Source organism: Dermacentor silvarum, chromosome 3, assembly GCF_013339745.2.
Source record: "Dermacentor silvarum isolate Dsil-2018 chromosome 3, BIME_Dsil_1.4, whole genome shotgun sequence".
NCBI lineage: Eukaryota > Metazoa > Arthropoda > Arachnida > Ixodida > Ixodidae > Dermacentor > Dermacentor silvarum.
The window spans coordinates 44,351,765-44,375,385 of record NC_051156.1 but is presented as its reverse complement, the minus strand read 5'-3'; the positions used below and the strand labels follow the sequence as shown (position 1 = coordinate 44,375,385).

Here is a 23,621-nt window from a genome sequence, read left to right as displayed (position 1 = left end):
GGCCTTCTGCGAGGATGGCGAGCGCCAACACTTGATGTTCACGAATAGCGGCAAGTTTCAGACCTTCTGGTAGTATTGTGGGTTCATTGGAGCAATTTATCGTCCATAAGACAGTACGCCCGTCAATAACCGACAGCATGCAATAGGGGACCAGAACATTCTTCTTAATGCAACTAAGGGGGACGGGCTCTACGGCTGCATCAAATGTTTTGTCGGTTGCAGGAGAACAGGCGACTGGGACACATTTCGCAGACAACGGCGGTACAACGGTATCTGCAGACACACAGAGGGCACTTTCACTTTCGTAACATGGCGGGTGATCCACAAATACGGCCGGAAGGCTCGAATCTACAGTTATTTCACCCGTTCGGCAATCCACATTGGCACCACACAGCTTCATAAAATCGAGGCCCAGAATTACGTCATGCGTAGCCTGAGGTAAAACTACGAACTCCGCGTTATATGTTTCACTGCCCAAGCTAACTTTCACACTGCACAGACCTACAGGGTATAATAGTTCTCCCCTCACTCCACGAAACATATCGGCACGGTCCCATGAAAACAGCACCTTTCGTCCTAGCAGGCGTTTGAATGCGAGACTCATTACTGAAACAGTCGCTCCTGTGTCCACTAAGGCTGATACACCGTCTAGACGCACACGCACCTTATTTTTGAACATGCAAATTGGCGGAGGTATTTCTGTCAAAATAGAAGGCTGTCCGGCTGCCTCACATCCAACGGCAGCGCTGACTAGTTTTCCGGCGAAGACGGTGACCGGTATACGCGAGGAGCAGGCGGTGGTGTCAAGCTGCGATCGGAGGCAGGGGAACAGTTTCGCAGTGTTCCCGGGGTCTCGTTGGACATACGGCTTTGATAGGTGTACGCACGGCCAACGCGTTGCTGGCCAAGTATTGTTGATCGGTCGCACCTCGGCGGTTGGTGGCGTGGTGGGGCCGCGTTACAGTACCTGGCCATCTGGCCCTCGACACCACAGTTGTAGCACAAGGGAGGAGGACGATGGACAAAATGTCGCTCAAAGCGCTCAGCTGGCAGAGGTCGTCGAACTGGGTACATCATGTCAGTACGCTGAACAGGAGCCGTACGCCACTGTGCACCACGGTTGGGTTGAAAGCGTTGCCCATATCGCTGTTCTGACGTACACGTCTCCGGATGTGCCCACGTAGTTCCAGCCACATCGACGTCCGTGACACACACAGATGGTGGAAAAGTAGTGCATGGTGCTGCGGGCGCTGAGTGAGATACTGGATACGTAGCCGGCGGTTGAACCGTGTTGTACATTATTTCATTGTGCCGCCGCAGTTCTTCGCGTACTATTTCCCGGATAGTAGAGGGAAGGTCGGTGGACGGGCTCGTATCGACGCTGGCGACAGTGGGCAGGTTTGCCAGTCGTCCAAATTTGGGTGCGATACGACGGGTCCTCAACGTCTCAAATGTGCGGCTGTCACAGACCCCGGTGAACGAGGCGCAGACGCCGGACTAAATTCCAAAGCCGACTTATCAGCTTCCGAAAATAATCCCACGAAAGCAAGGACAATTAAGAGTGGGCCCTCTGGTGCGCCAGCGAACGCCGGTTGCTGTCCAAAGACCGAGTCAGAGCCCAGAGTGGTCAAAACACAACAAAATATATTCTTCACACAAGGCAGTTACACACACACTTGCACACTTAGGCTAGACACAACACAATACAACTCAGATGGCTATTAACAAACACAAGAAAATAACGACAACCACAAGAGTCCAACACGTAAAGTACAAAATAAATAGGAACACTAAGTGTCCAATCGTATTCACCGTGCTGGTTGGTCTTGGAGTCGGACGATCTCGGCGTAACTTGGGGGCAAATCTCGAAGAAGGAACTTCTTCCGGAAATGCAGACGCTCGATGCACTCGTCGACTAGCTTGCCGGGGAATCCCCTTCTTCAGCAGACGCTCGGTCTTCACTTTACATCACTTCACTGTGCGGACTCAACTCCTGAATTCCTCACTGGACTCCTGGATTCCTAACTGACAATGCTCGCACGGCGTTTATATAGCCGTCGACGGTCCTTCTCGAACATTCGACCGGAGTTGTGATTCCGTAGCACGGCCAAAGCTTGGGAAGCTTCTACTCTTTTCTCGTACCTTCGACCGCTGCTTTCGGAACATTCTCGAGGGGGGGTGATGATGACTCATGCTGTTCGTGGAGATTGTTGTGGAAAGGGGTGAAAAGTTGGGTTAAGTGCAACGCGATAACTGTCTCTCAATAGAGGACACCTCAACCGCGTTGCACAGAGGGGAAGTGGGATTGAGAGATTAGAGGAGAGAAAGATCGCAGAGGGAGCAGCAGCAGCATCCGAGGCGCCGGAGGCGCGGGAAAAGGGAGGTCAAGGTTTAGACACGGTCAGTTAGCCCGGTGTCGTCAACGAAGCTCAGGAGGGCACGGTACAGCTTCAGGTGACTTGAAGAGCAGCCCGAGGGGTGCAGTCATGCTGTTCACGCACGCTCACGCTGTAGTTATCTCTCTCGGCTCGCCGGGTGAGAAGGAGTCTCGGCGCGCGCGTGTGCTCTCTCTCTCTCTCCGGTTAACGTCGCTTCGTCGAACCTCGTTCCAGACGTTTCGGCGCCGTTGTTAGCGTGGTTGCTCGAGGCGCATGCGCTCCCCCCCTCTGTTGAAGCCGCCGCGGGACCGGCGCGTTCCCTCGCTGGCCCGCGCGACACTCGGCGCGCGCTTTGATTACGCGCTCTTTTGTGACACTGCCCCCCACTTTAAGAATATTATGCAATAATATTCAAAGAAACACAAAAGAAGCGCGCACAAAAGTCCACTACACACGAGTCCGTAAGTCCATAAATCAGTCCACCACAATTCACACATCACTTGTGATACATCGAATACAAACACAAGTCACACAAGTACGCTTGGACTACACAATAACACATCGCTCGTGTAACATGTACACTTGTACTATACAATAATACATCTCTCACGTAACAATTACACTTGTACTATACAAAAATACATATCTCGCGTAACAAGGCAAATATTTGAAATACAACATGTGCAACAAGTATACAAAACTATGACAGGGTAATTTATAGAACACAAACAAATACATAAACAAACACTCGGTGCACTCAATCAAAACGCTTTGCACCACACACTAATCGTTAACGGTTCTTAAATTTAAATTTCCTGTCCTTGGTTTTTCGATAGTAGTGTTTTGCGTGGTCATGGGTCCCGGTCGGTTTATTTTCGGAATTGGGCGCGGAAAGGAGCTGGAAAGGTTTTCTCTGAATCTTTGTTTGAGTTCGGGTGACAGCTGCCGCGGTGTTCTCGTCGGATGTTGATGGTTTTCCGTGTGGCTCTTCAATCGTCGATGTTTCGATCTTCAATTCTTCTTCCAAAGGTTTCGGATCGTCTGGGGCGCGAACTCCCTCAACGTTTCCTATGATTAGGTCGTACAGTGGGTGGTCCATGCAAAGCGCAGTGACTTTCCCACTGTAATAGGGGGTATCGACCTCAATTTTGGCTTCGGCAAGCTTCCTAACCGTACCGTCGATCAGGTAAACTAAAGTGGTTTCGCCCGTGAGCTCCTCGTCCTTTACTAAGTCCCTTCGCACTATCACAGTGCTGGTGCCGGAATCTCGTAACACCGTAATTTGTTTGCCTGCCATTTTTCCGGCAAGTACGGGCATTCCCTTATCGGGAAATTCGGGCCGTTGGGTCATCACCGCATTAACGACTGGAATTCTTTTTCCGTCTCGAAGTTCTACAAAGCCGTCGTTTATGTCTTCTTGGTGTTTTGGCGGGGCATACACACAGGATGCTTGGGGAGCTTCCTTCACTCCGTTGCAACATGAATCGGCTTTGTGCCCCGTTCGTCCACATTTAAAACATTTAACCTCGTTGGGGCGCGTAAAGTTGGTCCGACAACTGCTAGCATGGTGGCCTAGTCGGTTACAGAGATAACACCTCGGAACAGGCTTCGGAGGGTTTCTTCTTTCATCGGATGCCGGTTTCTTTGCGTCCCCTGGCTCCTCTTTTCTAATCTTGGAGAGATTGGTGCCTCCCTGTGCTTCCAAAAATTGATCTGCCAATTCCAACATATCTTGAAGTGATTTAGCCTTCCTTTCTTTCAGATAGAGTGACAGGCTCGGGTGGCAACTGATGAGGAACTGCTCCTTGATCAGCAGCTCTCTAAGCGCACCGTACTCCTGTGCAGTCTCTGAAAGTTCGGTCCACCTATCAAAATAGTGACTGAGCCGCGCGGCAAATTGCGTGGCAGTCTCGCCATCGGCGGGCTTTCCAGTCCTAAACTTATCTCGGAAGCCTTCTACGGTGAACCTAAATCTTTTCAGTAAAGCAGCTTTCACCCTTCCATAATTAGAGGCATCGGTTGGCGTCAGCCTACCGTACACACTAAGTGCTTCGCCACTCAAACACGTGCTCAACGCAGTGGCCCATTGATCCTCTGGCCAATTCTGGCTTTTAGCAACTGTCGCAAATCTATGCAAATAAGCATCGAGGTCATCTTTTCTTTCATCAAACGCCACAAGCAGTTTGCTTGGGTTCAGACGGAAGATAGTTTCTTCCCTTTCAGTGCTATCGACTCTTGCCTGGGCGGGAGCGTCTGTGCGCTGCTGCAAACGAAGTCGCTCGAATTCTAACTCATGCTGTCTTTGTCTTTCTCTCTCAGCTATTTCAGCTTCTCTTTCTTCTCTGATATGTCGTTCCTTTGCTTCTCTTTCTTCTTTTCGCTCCATCGCCTCTCTTTCTCGCTCCTTTGCTTCTCTTTCCTCTCTGATCTGTCGCTCCTTTGCTTCTCTTTCTTCTTTTCGCTCCATCGCCTCTCTTTCTCGCTCCTTTGCTTCTCTTTCTTCCTTGGCCCTTTCGGCCGCTAGCTTCTCTCTTTCTACAGCTTCTTTTTCCTTCTGACTAACCCACTTCCGTAGTTCCGCTCCGGAAAGACCCATCTTCTCACCAAGGGCAACTAATTTCTCGAGATCCATAATGCCCTTCAAAAATCTAGCCGCGTGCAAAAAATATCTGCCTAGATTTCAACTATCGAACTGCTCTCTGCACACAAGTTAGCAGAACGTGGTGCAACACTCAAAATCGTTTGCAATGGTGATGTAAACGACCCTAGGCTCTTTCTCCCTACTATGGACACACAATTTGCACCAGAAAGGTCCTGTCGCGGACGCCAGAAATATTGTCACAGACCCCGGTGAACGAGGCGCAGACGCCGGACTAAATTCCAAAGCCGACTTATCAGCTTCCGAAAATAATCCCACGAAAGCAAGGACAATTAAGAGTGGGCCCTCTGGTGCGCCAGCGAACGCCGGTTGCTGTCCAAAGACCGAGTCAGAGCCCAGAGTGGTCAAAACACAACAAAATATATTCTTCACACAAGGCAGTTACACACACACTTGCACACTTAGGCTAGACACAACACAATACAACTCAGATGGCTATTAACAAACACAAGAAAATAACGACAACCACAAGAGTCCAACACGTAAAGTACAAAATAAATAGGAACACTAAGTGTCCAATCGTATTCACCGTGCTGGTTGGTCTTGGAGTCGGACGATCTCGGCGTAACTTGGGGGCAAATCTCGAAGAAGGAACTTCTTCCGGAAATGCAGACGCTCGATGCACTCGTCGACTAGCTTGCCGGGGAATCCCCTTCTTCAGCAGACGCTCGGTCTTCACTTTACATCACTTCACTGTGCGGACTCAACTCCTGAATTCCTCACTGGACTCCTGGATTCCTAACTGACAATGCTCGCACGGCGTTTATATAGCCGTCGACGGTCCTTCTCGAACATTCGACCGGAGTTGTGATTCCGTAGCACGGCCAAAGCTTGGGAAGCTTCTACTCTTTTCTCGTACCTTCGACCGCTGCTTTCGGAACATTCTCGAGGGGGGGTGATGATGACTCATGCTGTTCGTGGAGATTGTTGTGGAAAGGGGTGAAAAGTTGGGTTAAGTGCAACGCGATAACTGTCTCTCAATAGAGGACACCTCAACCGCGTTGCACAGAGGGGAAGTGGGATTGAGAGATTAGAGGAGAGAAAGATCGCAGAGGGAGCAGCAGCAGCATCCGAGGCGCCGGAGGCGCGGGAAAAGGGAGGTCAAGGTTTAGACACGGTCAGTTAGCCCGGTGTCGTCAACGAAGCTCAGGAGGGCACGGTACAGCTTCAGGTGACTTGAAGAGCAGCCCGAGGGGTGCAGTCATGCTGTTCACGCACGCTCACGCTGTAGTTATCTCTCTCGGCTCGCCGGGTGAGAAGGAGTCTCGGCGCGCGCGTGTGCTCTCTCTCTCTCTCCGGTTAACGTCGCTTCGTCGAACCTCGTTCCAGACGTTTCGGCGCCGTTGTTAGCGTGGTTGCTCGAGGCGCATGCGCTCCCCCCCTCTGTTGAAGCCGCCGCGGGACCGGCGCGTTCCCTCGCTGGCCCGCGCGACACTCGGCGCGCGCTTTGATTACGCGCTCTTTTGTGACAGCGGCAGTGACGCAAGACATCAGATACGGAGGTGAGGTCTTCTCTACATATCAGGAAATTGTAGACATCTTCCGCGATACCTTTCAAAAGATGTCCGGCTCGATCTTCTTTATACATCCGTGGGTTTACGATCTTGCACAGCTTGAGCACCTCTTCTATATAAGTAGTGCATGTCTCTCCCAGACTTTGAGCTCTTTGGGCAAGCGTTCGCTCCGCGCGTTTCTTTTTGCATCAGAGTCGCCAAAACATTTTCGAATTTCCTCAACAAACCGTTCCCACGTTGGTAAAGACTCTTCGTGATTCTCCAACCACATCAGTGCGGTTTCTCTCATAAATAGGACGACGTTGTCATGACAAAGCTTGGTGACCGAGTTCCAGTTGTTATATCGGCTCACCCGATTGTAGTGCGTAAGCCACTCGTCCACGTCTTCTGCCGCTCTTCCCGCGAACGAGCGTGGTTCCATGTAATGTTGTGCGGGTGCAGGTGCCGTTGACCCTTGCGCAGTTGCAACTGGCGCTGGGTCTGGTCCTCCGTGCTGTGGCATGATGACTGTTGGCGAGAGACCGGCAAGGCGGCGGCTGCGGCGAAATTCAAGCGATTGGGATTCCGTAGTACGTCGACGTCGTGTACCCAGCACCTCCACCACTCTGTTACGGGTTATTCTGTTAGGAGAGGGTTTATTGGGACACGACGTACACGATAGTCTTGAGCGCTAGCCTAGGTTCCGTGATCCCTTGGCAAAACGTCCTCTTCTTCCACCCCTCGTATCTGTGTCCCACTACAGCTTATGGCACATACCCAAATAACACAACACTTTCACGCTTGTAACAATATATATATATATATAGTGTAACGCCTTGGTTGAGGCGAAAGGAAGAGGAGGAGGACGACGAATCCTTTGGTGTGCGGAGCGCAGAAAGAAACGGCGGCTGGGCTGCTTTCCTAGACTCTCATCCATCACCTGTAAATAAACACGCCTCATCCGTCACAATTTTGTGGTGGAGGGTGCTGGCTACTCAACCACGCAACACGGTTCTGCAACCACCTGATCTGCGCCGAAGTCGCCGCATTGCTGGACTGCCGCCGTTGCCGCTGGTGGTCGAGGTGTCTCGCGGTGAAGACGGAACCCGGACTGTACCAGTTCCTACAGCTGCAGCCCCTTCCCTGGTTACAGCGGCCCCTTCGGTACCTGCTTCAGCCGCGGCTGGTCCCTGGCAGCGTCCGCACCTGATAGAGCCTCGTACATTTGGAGGCAAGTCTGGCGAGGACGTGGATGAGTGGCTCACTCACTACAAACGGGTGAGCAACTATTACCATTGGGATGCGGCAACTCAGCTGTCCTACGTCGTGTTTTTCTTAACGAACACGGCACTTGTGTGGTTTGACAACCATGAGGACACCCTCACGACTTGGGATCGGTTCGTGTCGGAAATGACGGAGTGTTTTGGGGACTCAGTCGCGAAGAAGAAGCAGGCTGAACAAACGCTGCTGCAAGGAGCCCAAGTGCCAGGCGAGACGTGCACGACGTATATTGAGGCTATATTGAAGCTCTGCAAGAACGTCAACCCTCGCATGTCAGAGGAGGACAAGGTCGGCCACCTCTTAAAAGGAATTGCCGAGGATGTATACCACTTCCTCATCCGCAAAGAGAACCTTGCTACAGTAGCTGACGTCATACGGCAATGTCGTACATTCGAGACCCTGAAGATGCGACGTATCACGTCTAAATTCGGTCGGTTACCGAATGTGACTACCGTTGCGAGTGTTGACGACTACACGTCCCTTGATCTCGCGTCTACAATACGTGAGATAGTACGGGAAGAGCTCACCCGACACGTGAACTCCGTCATCAACGTTTCTTCGCGCCGGCAATGGTCACAACAACGATCCCTGGTCCGCCTATTCCAGGAGAACCTCACGGCAAGAGAATCGGCGCAATAGTTCACCCGCTTCTGACCGTAGTTTGACACCACCGTCCGCCCGACTACGCCGCTCGCCTTCACCGCGACGGCGGCTATCACCACCGCCACCACCAGGAATCTAGCCGGCGCGACCGATGGAGGCGAGGTCGCACAAAATGACTTACCTCTGATGCCTCCGCCAGTTACGATGTTTAAGAACAAGATAAAGATGTTAATAGATGGAGTATGTGCAACGGCTTTAGTGGACACTGGTGCAACCATTTCTGTTATGAGTCGTTCCTTCAAAGATCGCATTGGCCAAAAAGTTATGTTTTCTTGGCACAAATCTACAAGATTTCGTGGTGTCGGCGGAGAAATACTTCATCCTCTGGGAGTTTGCGTCGTTCACGTCTTGTTGGCCGGAAAGGTGTTCCCAACTGAATCCCTGGTTCTGCAGCGGTGTACACACGAAGTTATTCTCGGTATTGACTTTCTGCAAGAGTGTAGTGCTTCCGTCGACTGTGGCACTGGCGAACTTTCAGTCAGCAGTGAAGTTGTTCCTGCCCTCTGTGATGAGCTGCCACCCGCGGAAGACACACTGGTTGTTTCCGATGAACTGACAGTGCCACCATGGTGCATGCGGTCAGTTGCCGTGTTCGCTTCCGTCTCTGCCGTATCTCCCTTTGATGCCATCGTTCAACCTCTCACCGGTCAGTGTGCTAAGAAAGACATCTTAGTGCCTCGCTGTATTGTGTCGATTAGCAACCGAGTCACATCTTTGTGGGCACTTAACTGTTCGCCAGTGCCTGTTATACTTCCTCGAGGAATGAAGCTCGCCATTTTTGACGGTGCCCAAGGCAATTCTATCGTTGCCGTTGACGACGAAGATAAAAACGCTTGGCCGTGGACGAATGCAGTTGCTCCTATGAGGCGCAGATTCTGAACATGGTTAGTAAGAACCTACGGTCACACGAGCTACAAAGATTGGTTGAGCTATTGTAAAGACATGCTTCTGTGTTTGACTTCTGCGAAAAGGAGAAGCGACCATCTTTACCCTGTTCTCGAGCTCAGCACAGAATCGATACAAGTTCCGCTCATCCGGTCCGACAAAAACCTTACCGAGTGTCGTCTTCGGAGCGGAAAGTTATTGCTGAACAAGTTCAGGATATGTTGAAGAAGGGCGTTATTGAGGAATCGTGCAGCCCTTGGGCAGCACCTGTCATTTTGGTGAAGAAGAAAGACGGCTCTTGGCGGTTTTGCGTTGATTATAGACGATTGAACGCGCTCACAAAAAAAGATGTATATCCATTACCTCGGATAGACGATGTCATAGATTGTCTGCATTCGGCTTCCTAATTTTCTTCACTAGATCTACGATCAGGTTATTGGCAGATCCCTATGCACCCTGCTGACAAGGAGAAGACTGCATTCGTGACGCCTGGTGGACTTTATCAATTTAATGTTATGCCGTTTGGGCTTTGCAATGCCCCCGCTACTTTTGAAAGATTTATGGACTCCATTCTTCGTGGTTTAAAATGGGAGGTATGTTTGTGCTATGTAGATGACGTTGTCATTTTCGGACGTGTTTCGAAGAGCATAGCGCCCGTTTAGACCTCGTTTTAGACTGCGTTGAAAAGGCCGGCTTGGTTTTGAATTCCAGGAAGTGCCGGTTTGGCGAACGACAAGCATTAGTCCTTGGTCACCTGGTTGACAAAGGTGGTGTCCGGCCAGACCCCCGGAAAGTAGAAGCAGTCAGTGCCTTTAAACCACCTCAGTCACTAAAAGAACTCCGCAGCTTCCTGGGTTAATGCTCCTACTTTCGATGGTTCGTGCCCAGATTCGCGGACATTGTCTATCCTTTGACAAGCCTATTGCGAAAAGACAGCCCATACGAGTGGACACCTGGATGCGACGCGGCATTCTCTCAACTCAAGTTCCTGCTGACTTCAGAGCCCATTTTTCGTCACTTCGATCCGTCTGCTCCTACTGAAGTGCACAGTGACGCCAGCGGAATTGGCATCGGTGGAGTGCTTGTTCAGCGCCATAATAATGAAGAGTATGTGGTTGCCTATACGAGCCGTTCTCTCAGCAAGGCTGAACGAAACTACACCGTGACAGAGCAAGAATGCTTAGCGGCTGTCTTTTCTGTTCAAAAGTTTCGTTGCTACCTCTACGGGCGTCCATTCAATATTGTAACCGACCACCATTCCTTGTGTTGGCTTGTTACCCTCCGTGACCCCTCCGGTCGTCTAGCACGCTGGGCTTTGCGGCTCCAAGAATTTGATTTCAATGTGTCGTACAAAAGTGGAAGACGTCATGCCCATGCTGACTGCCTTTCTCGCCTTCCACTGTCGACAACAGAGGATAACGCGGACAACCTCGACACCTGCTTTGCTGCTGTCTCTCACTCGTTTCCTGACGCCACCGTATTCCAGCGGGAACAGCGCAACGACTTATGTTTGGACCCCCTTTTCACCGATGCCTGCAGTCCCAAGGCCAGTGGTCGCTTTTGCCTTCGCGATGGACTGTTATACAAGACAAATTATTCAGCAAGTGGCGCGCGGTATTTACAGGTTGTTCCCCAAAGCCTGCAATGTGACATTCTCCGTGTCATGCATGATGATCCGACGTCAGGCCACCTTGGATTCATTCGCACCTTACATCGAATACAGGAGCGGTTTTACTGGCCTAAGATGCGACATTCCACTAAGCAATACGTCTCGAGCTGTGACAAGTGCCAGCGTCACAAGCGACCGACAAGTGCTCCGCAAGGCCTTCTTCATCTTGTAGCGCCGCCTACTACACCTTTCGAGCAAGTTGGTATCGATCAGCTAGGACCGTTTCCACGATCTTCGAACAACAACTGCTGGGTCATCGTCTGTGTCGATCACCTAACCAGATACGCGGAAACAGCTGCGATATCTTCCTCCACCGCTACCTGCGTCGCTGCCTTCTTATTACGCTACGTAATCCTTCGTCACGGTCCGCCTCACGTAATCATCAGCGACCGTGCATGGTCGCCAATTCGTCGCTGACGCCGTGGAAGAATTGATTAGACTCTGCACTTCGCAGTTCCGCCGCTCAACACCATATCATCCCCAGACGAATGGCCTTGTCGAACGTACCAACCGTACCCTGACCAACATGCTGGTTATGTATGTATCATCCAATCACAGTAACTGGGATGACATCTTACCGTTTATGACCTACGCCTACAATACAGCGAAGCACGAAACTACGGACTTCACACCTTTCTACCTGCTCTACGCTCGGACACCACGCAGCTGTCTGGATACCATTTTCCCCTTTACACTCCATACAGAGGACTCAGTTGCCGAAACTTTGTGCCGTGCTGAAGAAGCCCGACAAATTGCTCGACTGCGTACTCTGGCATCACAAGATCGCTCAAAGGAGCGGTATGACCGCCGCCATGACTCAGTTTCATTCGAAAAAGGTTACTTGGTGTAGCTGTGGACCCCTCAGCGCAGACGCGGGTTATGCCAAAAGTTCCTGGCTCAGTATACCGGTCCCTTCACAGTCATCGACCGCATTAGCGATTTAACGTATGTGGTCGCCCGTGTAAGGTCACCAGGACGCCGCTCTAGCGCTACTCAACTTGCGCATGTTACGCGCCTCAAGCGATATTACTCCAGCACTCAGCCCTAACTCCCGTGGTGGGCTTCGTCTGCGAAACGGGGAATGTAACGCCTTGGTTGAGGCGAAAGGAAGAGGAGGAGGACGACGAATCCTTTGGTGTGCGGAGCGCAGAAAGAAACGGCGGCTGGACCGTTTTCCTAGACTCTCATCCATCATCTGTAAATAAACATGCCTCGTCCGTAACTATATATATATATATATATATATATATAAGATGGTTTTGCCTGCTACGAATATTATTGTTGCGAATGAGAGTTTTATTTCCAGTATTCACTAATAAGTGTTTTTGTTACTGCAAACACGTGCGCTTATTCCGGTCGCGAGTTGTCACTTTGTCATTTCAATTATTGCATTTAGAATATTTGTAATTTTTTCCCTTATCTATATATATCGTAAATATATATGTCTATGTACCCGTTGATTTAATTACCTAGAAATACATTGATCTTTCTTCGCGCCACGCAGTTAATAAATCTGGTTTATTTCACTCTAATAATGTTTTCTTCGATCATTGGCCCTGATCAATATCCACCAATAAGAAGCGCGTGTAAAATGACACGATATCAATAATAATTTTTTTTTACGTAGCCTTCATGGTGCGGAGATACCAGTTACTTTTAGAGGAAAGTGGTAAAAACTGCAGTTCACCTGACTAAATCTATATTTGGCGCCGGCCGTCGAGAGTCATGAGCGCACCGAAGCAACTAAACCATTAAAAAATGTACTGCACAGAGGTTCTAAGAGAAAAACTGGGCGTCCGCCAGTGTCCGCGTAGTGAACGCGAGCTCGCTAGCAGACGACGCGCTTGAAAACGACAGCAAAATTGAAGACGTCGCGTTGTATAATCCATGCCTCAAATATATATGTTTGGCAATATGGTTTAAACATAAATTTGAAGTTGAAATAAAGCGCTATTTTAAGAGCGTACTATACGCAATCGGCCTCGGCGCGCGCAGCAAAAGTACGTTGAATATGCTGCAGAGCGCGTCTCCGCCCCAATCCAGTTCGCTCGTAGTGCCCTCGCACTATTTTTCCACACGCGGCGCCTCAGCGGCAGAGCGCCGTTCGGCCCACTCGATTATTGTCTAGTACACTCTAGTTGGTACACACACACCAACACAGCTCGCGTGACTTCAAAAAGGCATGCCTCACCGACTCGTCAGCGCCTACATAAAGCCGAGGACCAGTGTTGCCAATTTACCGATTTTGTACCTAGATCTAGCTACTTTTGGACTCAACTAGCTACTAAAATTTTCGTTTAGCTACAAGTAGCTGTTTTAGCTCCTTTTTTTTCAAAATCTAGCTCCTGACCCAGCTATTTTAGCTCAGTCTAACTTTTGTGAGTGAGATTTCGGAATCACTATTGTGGTGTAAAAAATACTTGCTACACATATGCTTCACATGATGTAACTGGTGATTATGATGATGATGATGATTTAATGGCATCCCCTTTGAAACAGGGCGGTGACAAATAGTCACCTAGTCTGCTTGATTTAATCAGGTATGCTTGGTTGTCTGGGACGTCAAACTGGTTGTCTCTATATATCTCCCTCAGCAGCTCCATGAAATCGTCATCTATGCCTTCGTGCTGAAGAATATCCCATAACAATTCCCTGTCTACGTTGTCATAAGCTCCTTTAATATCTATAAATGCTCTCGATAAAGGTCTTTTACTGAGCTACTGAAATCTCTATGCACTGAGTTAGTGCAAACATATTATCCTCTAAGTATCTGCATGGCCTGAACCCATTCTGTAGTTCCCCCAATACATCGTTTTTCTCCACCCACTTCCACAGTTCTAATTTTATGACTTGCTTGCATTGCCATTCTATATATCACCGACGTTACTGTAACTGGCATGTACGAGCTCGTCTTATCCTTATCTCCTTTGCCTTTATATATGAGGTTCATCTTGCTTTCACGCCATCCAACGGGAATTTTATTTGTTCTAATCACTTCCTCTATGGCATTAGTCAGCAGTTTCTTGCTTTTTGACAAAAAACCAAGGTTTTTGATTAGCTGTATTGGGATTTCATCGGGTCCTGCTGCCGTGTTATTAGGGACATTTTCTGCTGCCTTTTTTTCCGATAAAAGCTTTCTATGCTAAATTTTGATCTCTCAGGCCTCTCTGCTGTTGCTGGATCTGTGGTCTGAACTACGCTTTTTCTCGTGCCGAAGTTATCCCTAATAACGTCTGTGATGTACCGCAGCGCGTCATCTCCTTCCTAGATGTTACCGTCTTCATTCCTTATAGCCATTTGCGAGTTTTTTGGTTGAAGCTCCGAGTACTTTTATATGGTTCCAGAATCTTTTCGGGGCGCGTTTGTCTTTTTGTGAATGTTATGCACCCAGCGTTCACTTGCGCATTTAACTTTCTCTTGCAAGTTCACTCGCCACCCTTTTCTCTTCTCGGTATGTATTCCACTTAAGGAGCACCTCTTCTCCTGGTAATTCCAACTTTTTGGCTTCTCGATGAGCCCTAGATGCCTCTTTACGCTCTTCTACAGCTTGTTTAATTTCCTTGTTCCACCACTTACGTGGTTTCCTCTTTCCAATCCAACTATTCTTTTGCCGTGTCTGCCTTATTTCCGGCTGCATAACGTCCACCTGTCCCTTATATTTCCAGACTGCTGTAGGAAAAGCCTCAACTTTCTTCTCTATGTTGTTTGCGATGTCTGTTATTTGGCCTTCATTCATTTCTAATAATTTTGAGGCTATAGGTTCGTGCTCTGCGTTGGTATCTCTCCCAAACTTTAATGCTAAATGTCTATTATCGCTTCCCAGGCTATTTAATCCATTTTTGTCTATTATCATTTTGTCTAGTTGTTCGTAGACCAATTCCGAGACTAAGGCGTAGTCGATACATGACTGCCTGTTTCCGCATTGCCACGTTACCTGTCCATGACACTTATTCTCCCTGTTAACTACTATAATGTTCTGTTCATCACCAGATCCAGCACTAGAGAGCCGTTGTAATCAGCATATCCGTATAAATCGTCCATGTGTGCGTTCATATCTCCCACAAATATCACCTGGCCCGATTTACTGAACTCATTAATATCGCTTCTAATGCAATCAACCATTTTTTTATTTTTTTCTCTGCTATCACTACCTGTCCATAGGTAAGCTGCTCCCAGCCACGTATTTTTACCTTGCCATGTGCCGCTAATCCATAAATGCTCTTTACATGTCTCGTTTACCCTTTGCCACTTCAGACGTCGCCTAATTAGTACGGCTACGCCTCCGCCTTTCCTTGACCCGGTCATTCTGTTGCACCCTTCCCATACAAAATTGTCAATAACAGGCGGCTGCTCCAAATCTCTTAGATGCGTTTCGGTCAAGGCATACATGCTAATCGCTTCATCATTTAGCTGCGTTTGAATTTCCAGCCATTTTTCCTGCTTGCGACCACCCTGCATGTTAATGTAGCAAATTTTACCTTCTCTATTCTTATCCTTTCTGCGTCTTTTCCTGACTCTTGGTCGTCTAATTCTGCCCTTTACTGGTGTTTCGCTACGTTCAATACTTAATCCTGCTTCCTGATTGCCTGGGGCCTGCCTAAAAAAGCTACAGCTACGCCGTCTGACTGGTGTTGCTACACTTTCACTGAAATGTATCCTGTCACGCACAATAGCGCCTTCGCGGCCTGCTCGGTGCGCTTCTCGGTTGATGTCAATGACCGTAAATTTAATTGCCTTAGCTAGAGTTCAAATTTCATTGTTTACTGCAAGAACTGCCCTTTCAATTTCATATCCCTGCATTTGATTCTCTGGCACCGTGCACTCCGCGATTTGTACTTCCTTTGACACATTCCGCAGGTCGGTGACCCCTTTGGCTATTTGCTTTGTGATCCCTGCCCCTCGTCCGTGCAGTACGTCAATCACTCCGCCCATTATCACCACTAGGTGTCTCTGCTCCATTGTGTCCCACATGTGTTCCTTGGCTTTCGCTATCACCTCTCTAATCGGAAGCGCGCTAACCTGGACTCGTTCGCCTGCACCTGCCCTCTCTGTTATCGCCAGTTCTACTTTACCCATCTTGGTATCACCAACAAAGACAACTAAATGCTTTTATTCGCCCTCACAACCGAAGGCTGCTGACGAGGTCACAATGCCCGCCCCTCCTGTCTTATTCTTGCCCTTGGCTTTGTTGTTTTCTCCCGCTGCCGCGTCAGTGGTATTTCCTTCGTAACTATCACTGACATTTCCGCCACTGCTTTCCGGCGTGTAGGGTTCGGCTGTCTTAGCTGCACTCGCATCGGAGCCAGCTCCGTTCGCGGTGCTCGCCTCGATGCGCTCACCATTGCTTTGCGGAATGATGGCCCTCAGCTGCATGTCTACGTTAACGAGCTTTTCTTCTACCTCCTTCCTCTACTTCTGCTCGCTTTTAAGTTCCTTTTCTAGTTTTCCCACCCGCTTAGCTAGCTTATCCCTCTCCTGCTCTAGACGATCTAGCCGCGACCCTAGCACACACATCCTACACATAAAATCTGCAACGTTCGCTTCGCGTGCTGACTCAAACCGCGTTTCTTCACACGCGTAAGAAAGCTCGCACTCCGAACTACGCACGCGTGGGTTCCCCCTAGTACCAACCATCATCTTGTACTAACAAGGCGTAGATGTGGCAAAAAAAAAACAATTATTCGTTACCTATTTTTAGCTAAGCGGAAAGACCAAGAAACTGAAAAGCACGAAAAAATTTATAAAGATTGCTTGGCTAAGCTAAAATCCTAGAAAAACAAAGAGCGAAATATAAAATAAGAAAACTTATCTCTTTGGCATGCTGCTCCGGCTGCGCTGAGACGGCACCTTAACTCGACCCGTCCGCTCCCGTCGATTTCACTGTCACGAGTGAAGCCGACGTTGGTTAGCCATACAGCACCCTCTAGTGGCTTTTCAAGAACATGCAAACCAGATCAAGATATATCGCGTCTCCAGAGAAATAACGAGACCATTGAAGACAGGAAGAGGCAATACAAAGAAGACCGCGTTCATGGATTTCACATGTCTGCATGTGTATAGTTCCATCAAAAGTTTTTGTTAATAAAATCAACATCCAAAAAGCATTCAAGTGTTTCTATAGTGTTTTTTAAGTCTGAAGTTGACGTTAGTTTACTAATTTCAGCCTTTTGGTGTCAGGTGTCTTTTAGCTGTGTAATTTTTGTATCTGATGGAACAACGAGACCACTGTCCGTCCTCCATGCCACTGGATGGTAATTAAATGCGGTTTGCAAACATGGCAACAAAATACAATATAGTAACGCCTGGCCTAGGGTAACAGGATAGGCACCAAAAATCCTGCATATTGTTAAAGAAGTCCAAAGTGTCAACGCGGCAATTTGTTGTTTCTTTTCATATTTTACAGCTGTACATTTTGCTAAGAATTTCAGTTTCGATTTGATAAGCCTTTGGTTAAGCCCATAAATTATATGTAGTTCATTTTTTACATGTTTGGAGAGGAGTGATGCATTCGCAGCTCATCTTTTGTGAGTGCGCAAGCCTTGACGCTTTGCGAAAACTATATAAGCCTGCCATAAGTTAGTGGAATCAAAACAGGAGCGCGTTTATAATTCGTTCATGCATGTTCTGCGTAATTAACTGCAAGAAAACATGACTTGAGAGGGGTGTTTATGCTTTTATGACAATACAGCTGCTAATAAATGCATTATATACCCAGAATATATCTTTAAAATGCGCTTGAAAAGTATAGTTTAGCTAGTTTTAGCTCCTTGGTCGATTTTTCAGCTACTTCTAGCTACTGTGACGTTGTCATCTAGCGAATTTGCTCGCCGACATTTGGCAGCACTGCCGAAGAGTCTTACGCCTCACGGCCCTTTGGGGTCGTCTGCAAAGGTATTCGCATGCTGATTTTGAATGTCTGCGCTTTGCGCTTGCGCTATCGGTTGCCACACAAGCTAAGCGTAACATTAGCAATGGTGGAAATGAATGTACATGCTGAGCAGTTTCTATGAACATTTTTTTTAAAAACCTGTATCGGGATTTTTTTTTTGAATAATCTGATTTCGCATCCTGTCATTGCATTTTGGTGTTTTCTATTTTGTTACTTATACCGAGCTCATTGCTACTAATAATTTCATGTATTCTGCTAGTCTTTTATTGCGTTACATGTATAAATTACTTGATTGTGCTTCTTTTGTTTTATATGTATGGACTCCCTGCAACGATCTCGAGATCAGCATTATTCATAAAAAAATAAAGGCTACGCGACTTCTGTTCCCCTGCTCGAGCGCCTTTAGCGCGCGCTATTTTCGCTAAAGCAAAAAGAAACCTTTTTCCATCTTTGGCCCACCTAACAACTAGAAGTATTATGCGGAATAGCCACTCGCACAACAAATGCTGATAACACGACAAAACCATAAACTACAGCAATGTAGTACGCGCAAGTTAACATCATAAGAGAGACATGAAAGGTTATTGTAAACCACCGAGTGGACGCATGGTACCTTAGCCACGGCGAAAACCCATGCGCGAGCCGCATAACTTGTAATTTATTGTCTCAAATCGCGTAACTCTGGAAGAGGCTCCACGCCTCCCGAGCAAGCGCCGATACTGGGAGAGCGAGTGTCAAGATACGAGAGGAAGCGGGGCCGCGAGGAGTTTAGGATGAGCAGATATGTCTCTCTGCTTAGTTTTTTTTTAGCCTTGAAGGAACTAGTGAATTTGAACACGTTGCAGATTTTATTTCACTTTGCTACCAAAGCAGTTTTCGGGGGAAATATTACAAACATGGTGAACAGCCCAGAATACCTGTAATCCTATAATTTACACCAGTAGACACGTTAAATTGAGCATAATAAAATACGCTGGCTATTAGTTTTTTGTTTGTGCTATCTTTTCAGACTATTCTTGAGGTTTTGTGAAGCGCCATTACACTTGAAAAATAGCACTTCTAGGCTCGTGAAGACGGGTTCGATCCCCGGCCGCGGTGGCGGCATTTCGATGGGGTCCGAATGCCAGAACCCTAGGTGCTCGAAGTTATTCCGGAGTCCGCCACTGCAGCGTGACTCTTAATCATAATGTAGTTTAGGCAAGTAAAACCCCGCAAATTATCACATTTGAGAAGTTCACTGAATCATATGTGTAAATGAGGTACCATAAATGCGAAAATTTTTAAATCTATTAAATGCCATTTTTATTACATCGCTCTGGTTAATAAATGTATAAGGACGTGACCTCCAATTCTCCTTAAAAACATTCTATATTTGATTACCTCAGCGTTCTGATTTGTTGAGCAGTACAAAAACTAATTGAAAGAGAAAAACATTTTAGAAATATTACCGCACCACCAAGCGATGCTGCCCTGTGTCGGTTACGAGTTCTTTTACAGCTCAATTGGGCATGTTCGAGAAACATGTCGAGGAATGAGCCTGACGGTACTGTTTCCGCAGGTTTACTGCCGACTAAGCTGTTCATCCGAAGTATGGCTTTTCCCGAAAAGCACAACTGCAGTTTGGCTTTATGGGTCCACTTGCACTGCAACATAACTCACGACTTAATGCCAGGTATTCCAGGAACAAAAAGCAATTATCTTGCCTTCAACATCCGTAAAGGTTCAATAACAGCTTTTGGGGCATAAGCGAATGCTGTGCTGCGTAACAACAGCTTTGCAGTCTCCGTAGAAGATACATCAGTGTGCTTGAGTCCTTGGCGGCATGACGCCGCTTTCTTACACCCCGCGCGGCGGAGACCACTGTTTCAGTCGGTAAACTGGTGGTGAACAGACCAAGAATCGCTTCTTCCGGGCTTCCAGTGAATGTTTCCTAGACGCCAGAGGTGTCTGTCTGTCACCGCGCCTGTCGCATCGGAACTGCGATTCGCTGTGTTCTGACAAGTTCGAAATCCCGCCACATCTGCCATCGAATCTGATTTAAAAATGGTGCTCCCCAAGACTTCCAAAGGTTAATGTTGGGGGTGTCTCGAAATGCGGTCTCTATGAAGGGTATACAATGTTCCTTATTTTAATACACGACTCGGCCTCAGGCCCCTTTAAAAATGCAGCCGATTTCCCCTAAGCAGCTTCTGTCATCGGCGGGGCTACCAGAGGTAGAATATCCGTCGCTTCGATGACACTGTCTCGGCCCCCAGGCGATAATGTGACCTGGCCGCAGCTTCCAAGAAGCGTGTACGTCCTCGGGGTGGCACCATAGCCACGGGCAGCTGTAATGCGAAACGCATGGTTACATTTGAACACCTCTAGCTTCTAGTAAAAATTCGCGGAAAGAGCCGTGCGTGATCTGTTCATCATTTCAACGACAGAGGCTGGCCCCGGGGCGCGGAGTTTGGGAAGACGTCATAATAGCGTCCGGAGCTCCAACTCACCGATGTATCTTGGACAGAGTCCATGTACATGTCATGTAGCACCGTCCTATACGAGTGTGTGTGTGTTTGCATGTGTGCGTGAAGTTATGTGCATACAAAGTAGTTCAAAACGTTTGGGTTGGGTCGGGAGTTTAACCCCCCCCCACACACACACACACAGCCAGCCCCCGCTCTTGCTACGCCAACGATCACCGGCAAAGTACTTGGTCGAGTTTCAGCGGCGCACACGTCAGCCTGAGTCGTCCATATGGCTATTTGTTTTTTTTTCTCACGGGGCTATTGTAATGACGAAGGGAGCAATAGGGGCGCTGCTGCAGTTGGGCGACTTAAGTGAGAAACAGAAAGATCCAAATCTCGTTTTGCCGGCCTGAACACTGGTCACCTCACTGTTTTTAACCCTTTAAGGCCCGGTGATTCCAAATGGAGTCACTGGGCCGTGAAATACCGTTACAGCCCCAACCCCTCTCTGTCGGTCTCTCTGTCATTGACATTAGACGTGTTCATGCTTGCCGCCCATGCTAGCGAAGCCATCCTCGGGCGGATTCAGCCAAGAGAGCGGGAAATAAAGGGAGAGACATTCACGCCGAAGGCCGAGCGGTCAGAGCGGGCAAGCGGAAAGGGGGCAAAACCTCCTCGCCAGGCGGAAAACGAGGCGGTGAGCCCGATCGCTCTCGGACCTATTTTTCCGCCCGCCGGAGCACTCCGCTTTGCCGCAGACAATCAGAACGCCAGACGACGGTGGCGCTCGTATATCACGGCGCGAGATCTGCCCGCGGGCGTAAGACCGGTGCCACGAGATGGCGACACGTACGCCGCGAGAGTTCTCGATGCTCCGCCTCTTCGGCGGCGCTGGCAGCCAGCGAAGCCGTCCGGTTTGAACACGCCCGCGAGCTCGCCGCCTCGCCGCGCTGAAAATCCGCTTAGCCGCTTAGACGCTTCGCTTTCAGTGTGAACGGGCCTTTAGTCAACCATTTAATGCCGAAACACACATACACACAAAAGGGAGAACAATGGGGTATCTATCATTGCATCTTCGCTTTTTCTCATGTATGCGAGCGTGCGTGTTTGTTACTCTGTGCTAACTTGGCTTGTCTTTCTTCCGCTCTGCCTGTTTATCAGAGCCTGTACGTGTACATTTAAGTGGGAGGGAGGAAAAAAATGAGGACCCATTCCACCCTCTGAAGGCGGATGACCAGCGAAGCTGTAGCAAACCACACAAGATTAAGCGTCTTCACTCAGTGGAAGTCATGGAAAAATTTGCTGGTCATGAGTTTGATATGTCTGCATTGAGCGCTACAGCGCATCCATATTCTCAGGCGTATTAAAAAATGTTGTAGTTTTGCCCGAAAGGTGAAGCCTCGATTGCGACAGCAAATTAGTAGACAACTATGCGAACTAAGGATGGAAGTTTTATCGTTCGTATAAACTTGTATACATTCCTAAATATATTGACAAGCACGGCGTAACGCGTGCTTGTCAATATATTTAGGAATGTATACATCGACACATCTCGCTCGATGACCGCGGAAAATCGCTGTCAGAACGCCGGAGCGAGCAGGCGCCGAAAAAGCTGCGGGCGAATTGACCTTTGTGTCGCGTCTCGCTTCAACGCGAACTGAACGTCCAAAACACAGCGCATACGAAGTTACCGGCACTAGTTGAACTTTGTTCACGTCACAAATCGCTTTGAAGATGACGCCCGCGCGGGCGCTCTCTTTTTGCACGTCGAAGATCGCTTTCAAGATACGGTGCCCATGCGGCCGCTGCCGGAGTAAGACGACACCCCCCGTGCCTCGCGCGCCACAGAAGAAGCGGCGCTTCCGCCCCGCCTTCTTCCCGCGCGCGGGTGAGATTGAGCAGCAAGCGTCGGCTGACCCTCGCAAAATTTCAGTCGCACATACAGCGTACCACCGGCACGCGGTGACAATATTACTGTGTTTGGACTTTATACGAAACCTCACAGCCTCGTCCACGGCAGAAGTGCGCTTGGTGTGTCCATATAATTGCTAACGCAATAAATATAGCCGCTCACTTCACTATACATTGTCTCACTCATGCCTGAACCTTGGATTATTACGACCTTATTGAGTGGTTGCTATCTTGGTGTGCACAGTCTGCTAGCGGAGTAAGTCATCGCTGTGAGTGAGCTTGTACATACAACGTGCTTCCATTTTCCGCAAGCAAGATGAAGCGATATCAGCGCTGCTTATCGTTCAAGCACTCACCACGTTCACACTCACTTCCGCTCATAAGCACTCACTCATGTTCACACTCACCTGCATTCACACTCACTCAGGTTAACACTCACCTGCCATTCAAACTCACGTTCACACTAGCCTCCCCTCACTCACAAGCACTCACTACGTTCACACTAACCTCCACTCTCACTCACAGCACTCAATCACGTTCGCACTCACCTCCACTCACACTCACTCACGTTTACACTCACCTGCACTCGCACTCAGAGGCACTCACACACGTTCGCACTCACTTCCTATCACTGGCCCTCAGTCGCACTCACCCCAACTTGCATTCACTGGCACTCATTCGCACTCACCTCCACTCACAGTCACTGGTACTCACTCACACTCACGTCCACTCACTGGCACTCGCTTGCACTCGCACTCACTCGCACTCACCTGCACTCACACTCACTAGCACTCACTCGCACTCTCACTGCCACTCACTCGCACTCACCTGCACTCACACTCACTGGCACTCACTCGTACTCGCACTCCCCTGCTCTCACACTCACCTGCACTCACACTCACTGGCACTCGCACTCACCTCCACTCACACTCATTGACACTCACTCGCGATCACCTCCACTCACACTCACTGGCACTCACTCGCACTCACACTCGGGCCTATGAAATGAGTGCGAGGGAGTGTGAGTGAGTGCACTCGTGAGAGAGTACGCCGAGTTAAGATGGGGACAAATGCTATAAAAACGCCACTAGCAAAAGGCTCGCAATAATAATGGCTGCAATGTCTCGAGCCAGCATACTTACAATATTCGTCATGCCGAGGCATCGGCCGAAAGCTGGCATTAATATTGGCAACGATATGTCTCAGCGCTGGTACTACGCTAGCAAAACAATGGCTTCTGCAGTGGCATAATATTCGGCCTATCTTGGTTTCAACTCTGGACTAGCATTGGACTGGGTTGAACTTTGCCAATATGCTAGCGTTGGTTAAGAACTGGTACCAATTTC

General features: G+C 48.8%; 1 protein-coding gene across 3 annotated transcripts in view; it reads right to left on the bottom strand.

Moving 5' to 3' along the window:
- Window positions 1–2,497: 2,497 nt before the first annotated feature.
- LOC125943763 (uncharacterized) overlaps window positions 2,498–23,621 on the bottom strand; it is a 122,050-nt gene continuing 100,926 nt past the window's right edge. For 2 of the 3 annotated variants that reach the window (XM_049663267.1, XM_049663266.1), the window contains exon 2: window positions 2,498–5,779. In XM_049663267.1, the coding sequence (XP_049519224.1) occupies window positions 3,169–5,010 (1,842 nt within the window). In that variant the 5' untranslated portion in view covers window positions 5,011–5,779 and the 3' untranslated portion in view covers window positions 2,498–3,168. The remainder of the gene's footprint in view (window positions 5,780–23,621) is intronic. The other variant, XM_049663268.1, reaches the window with a different exon arrangement.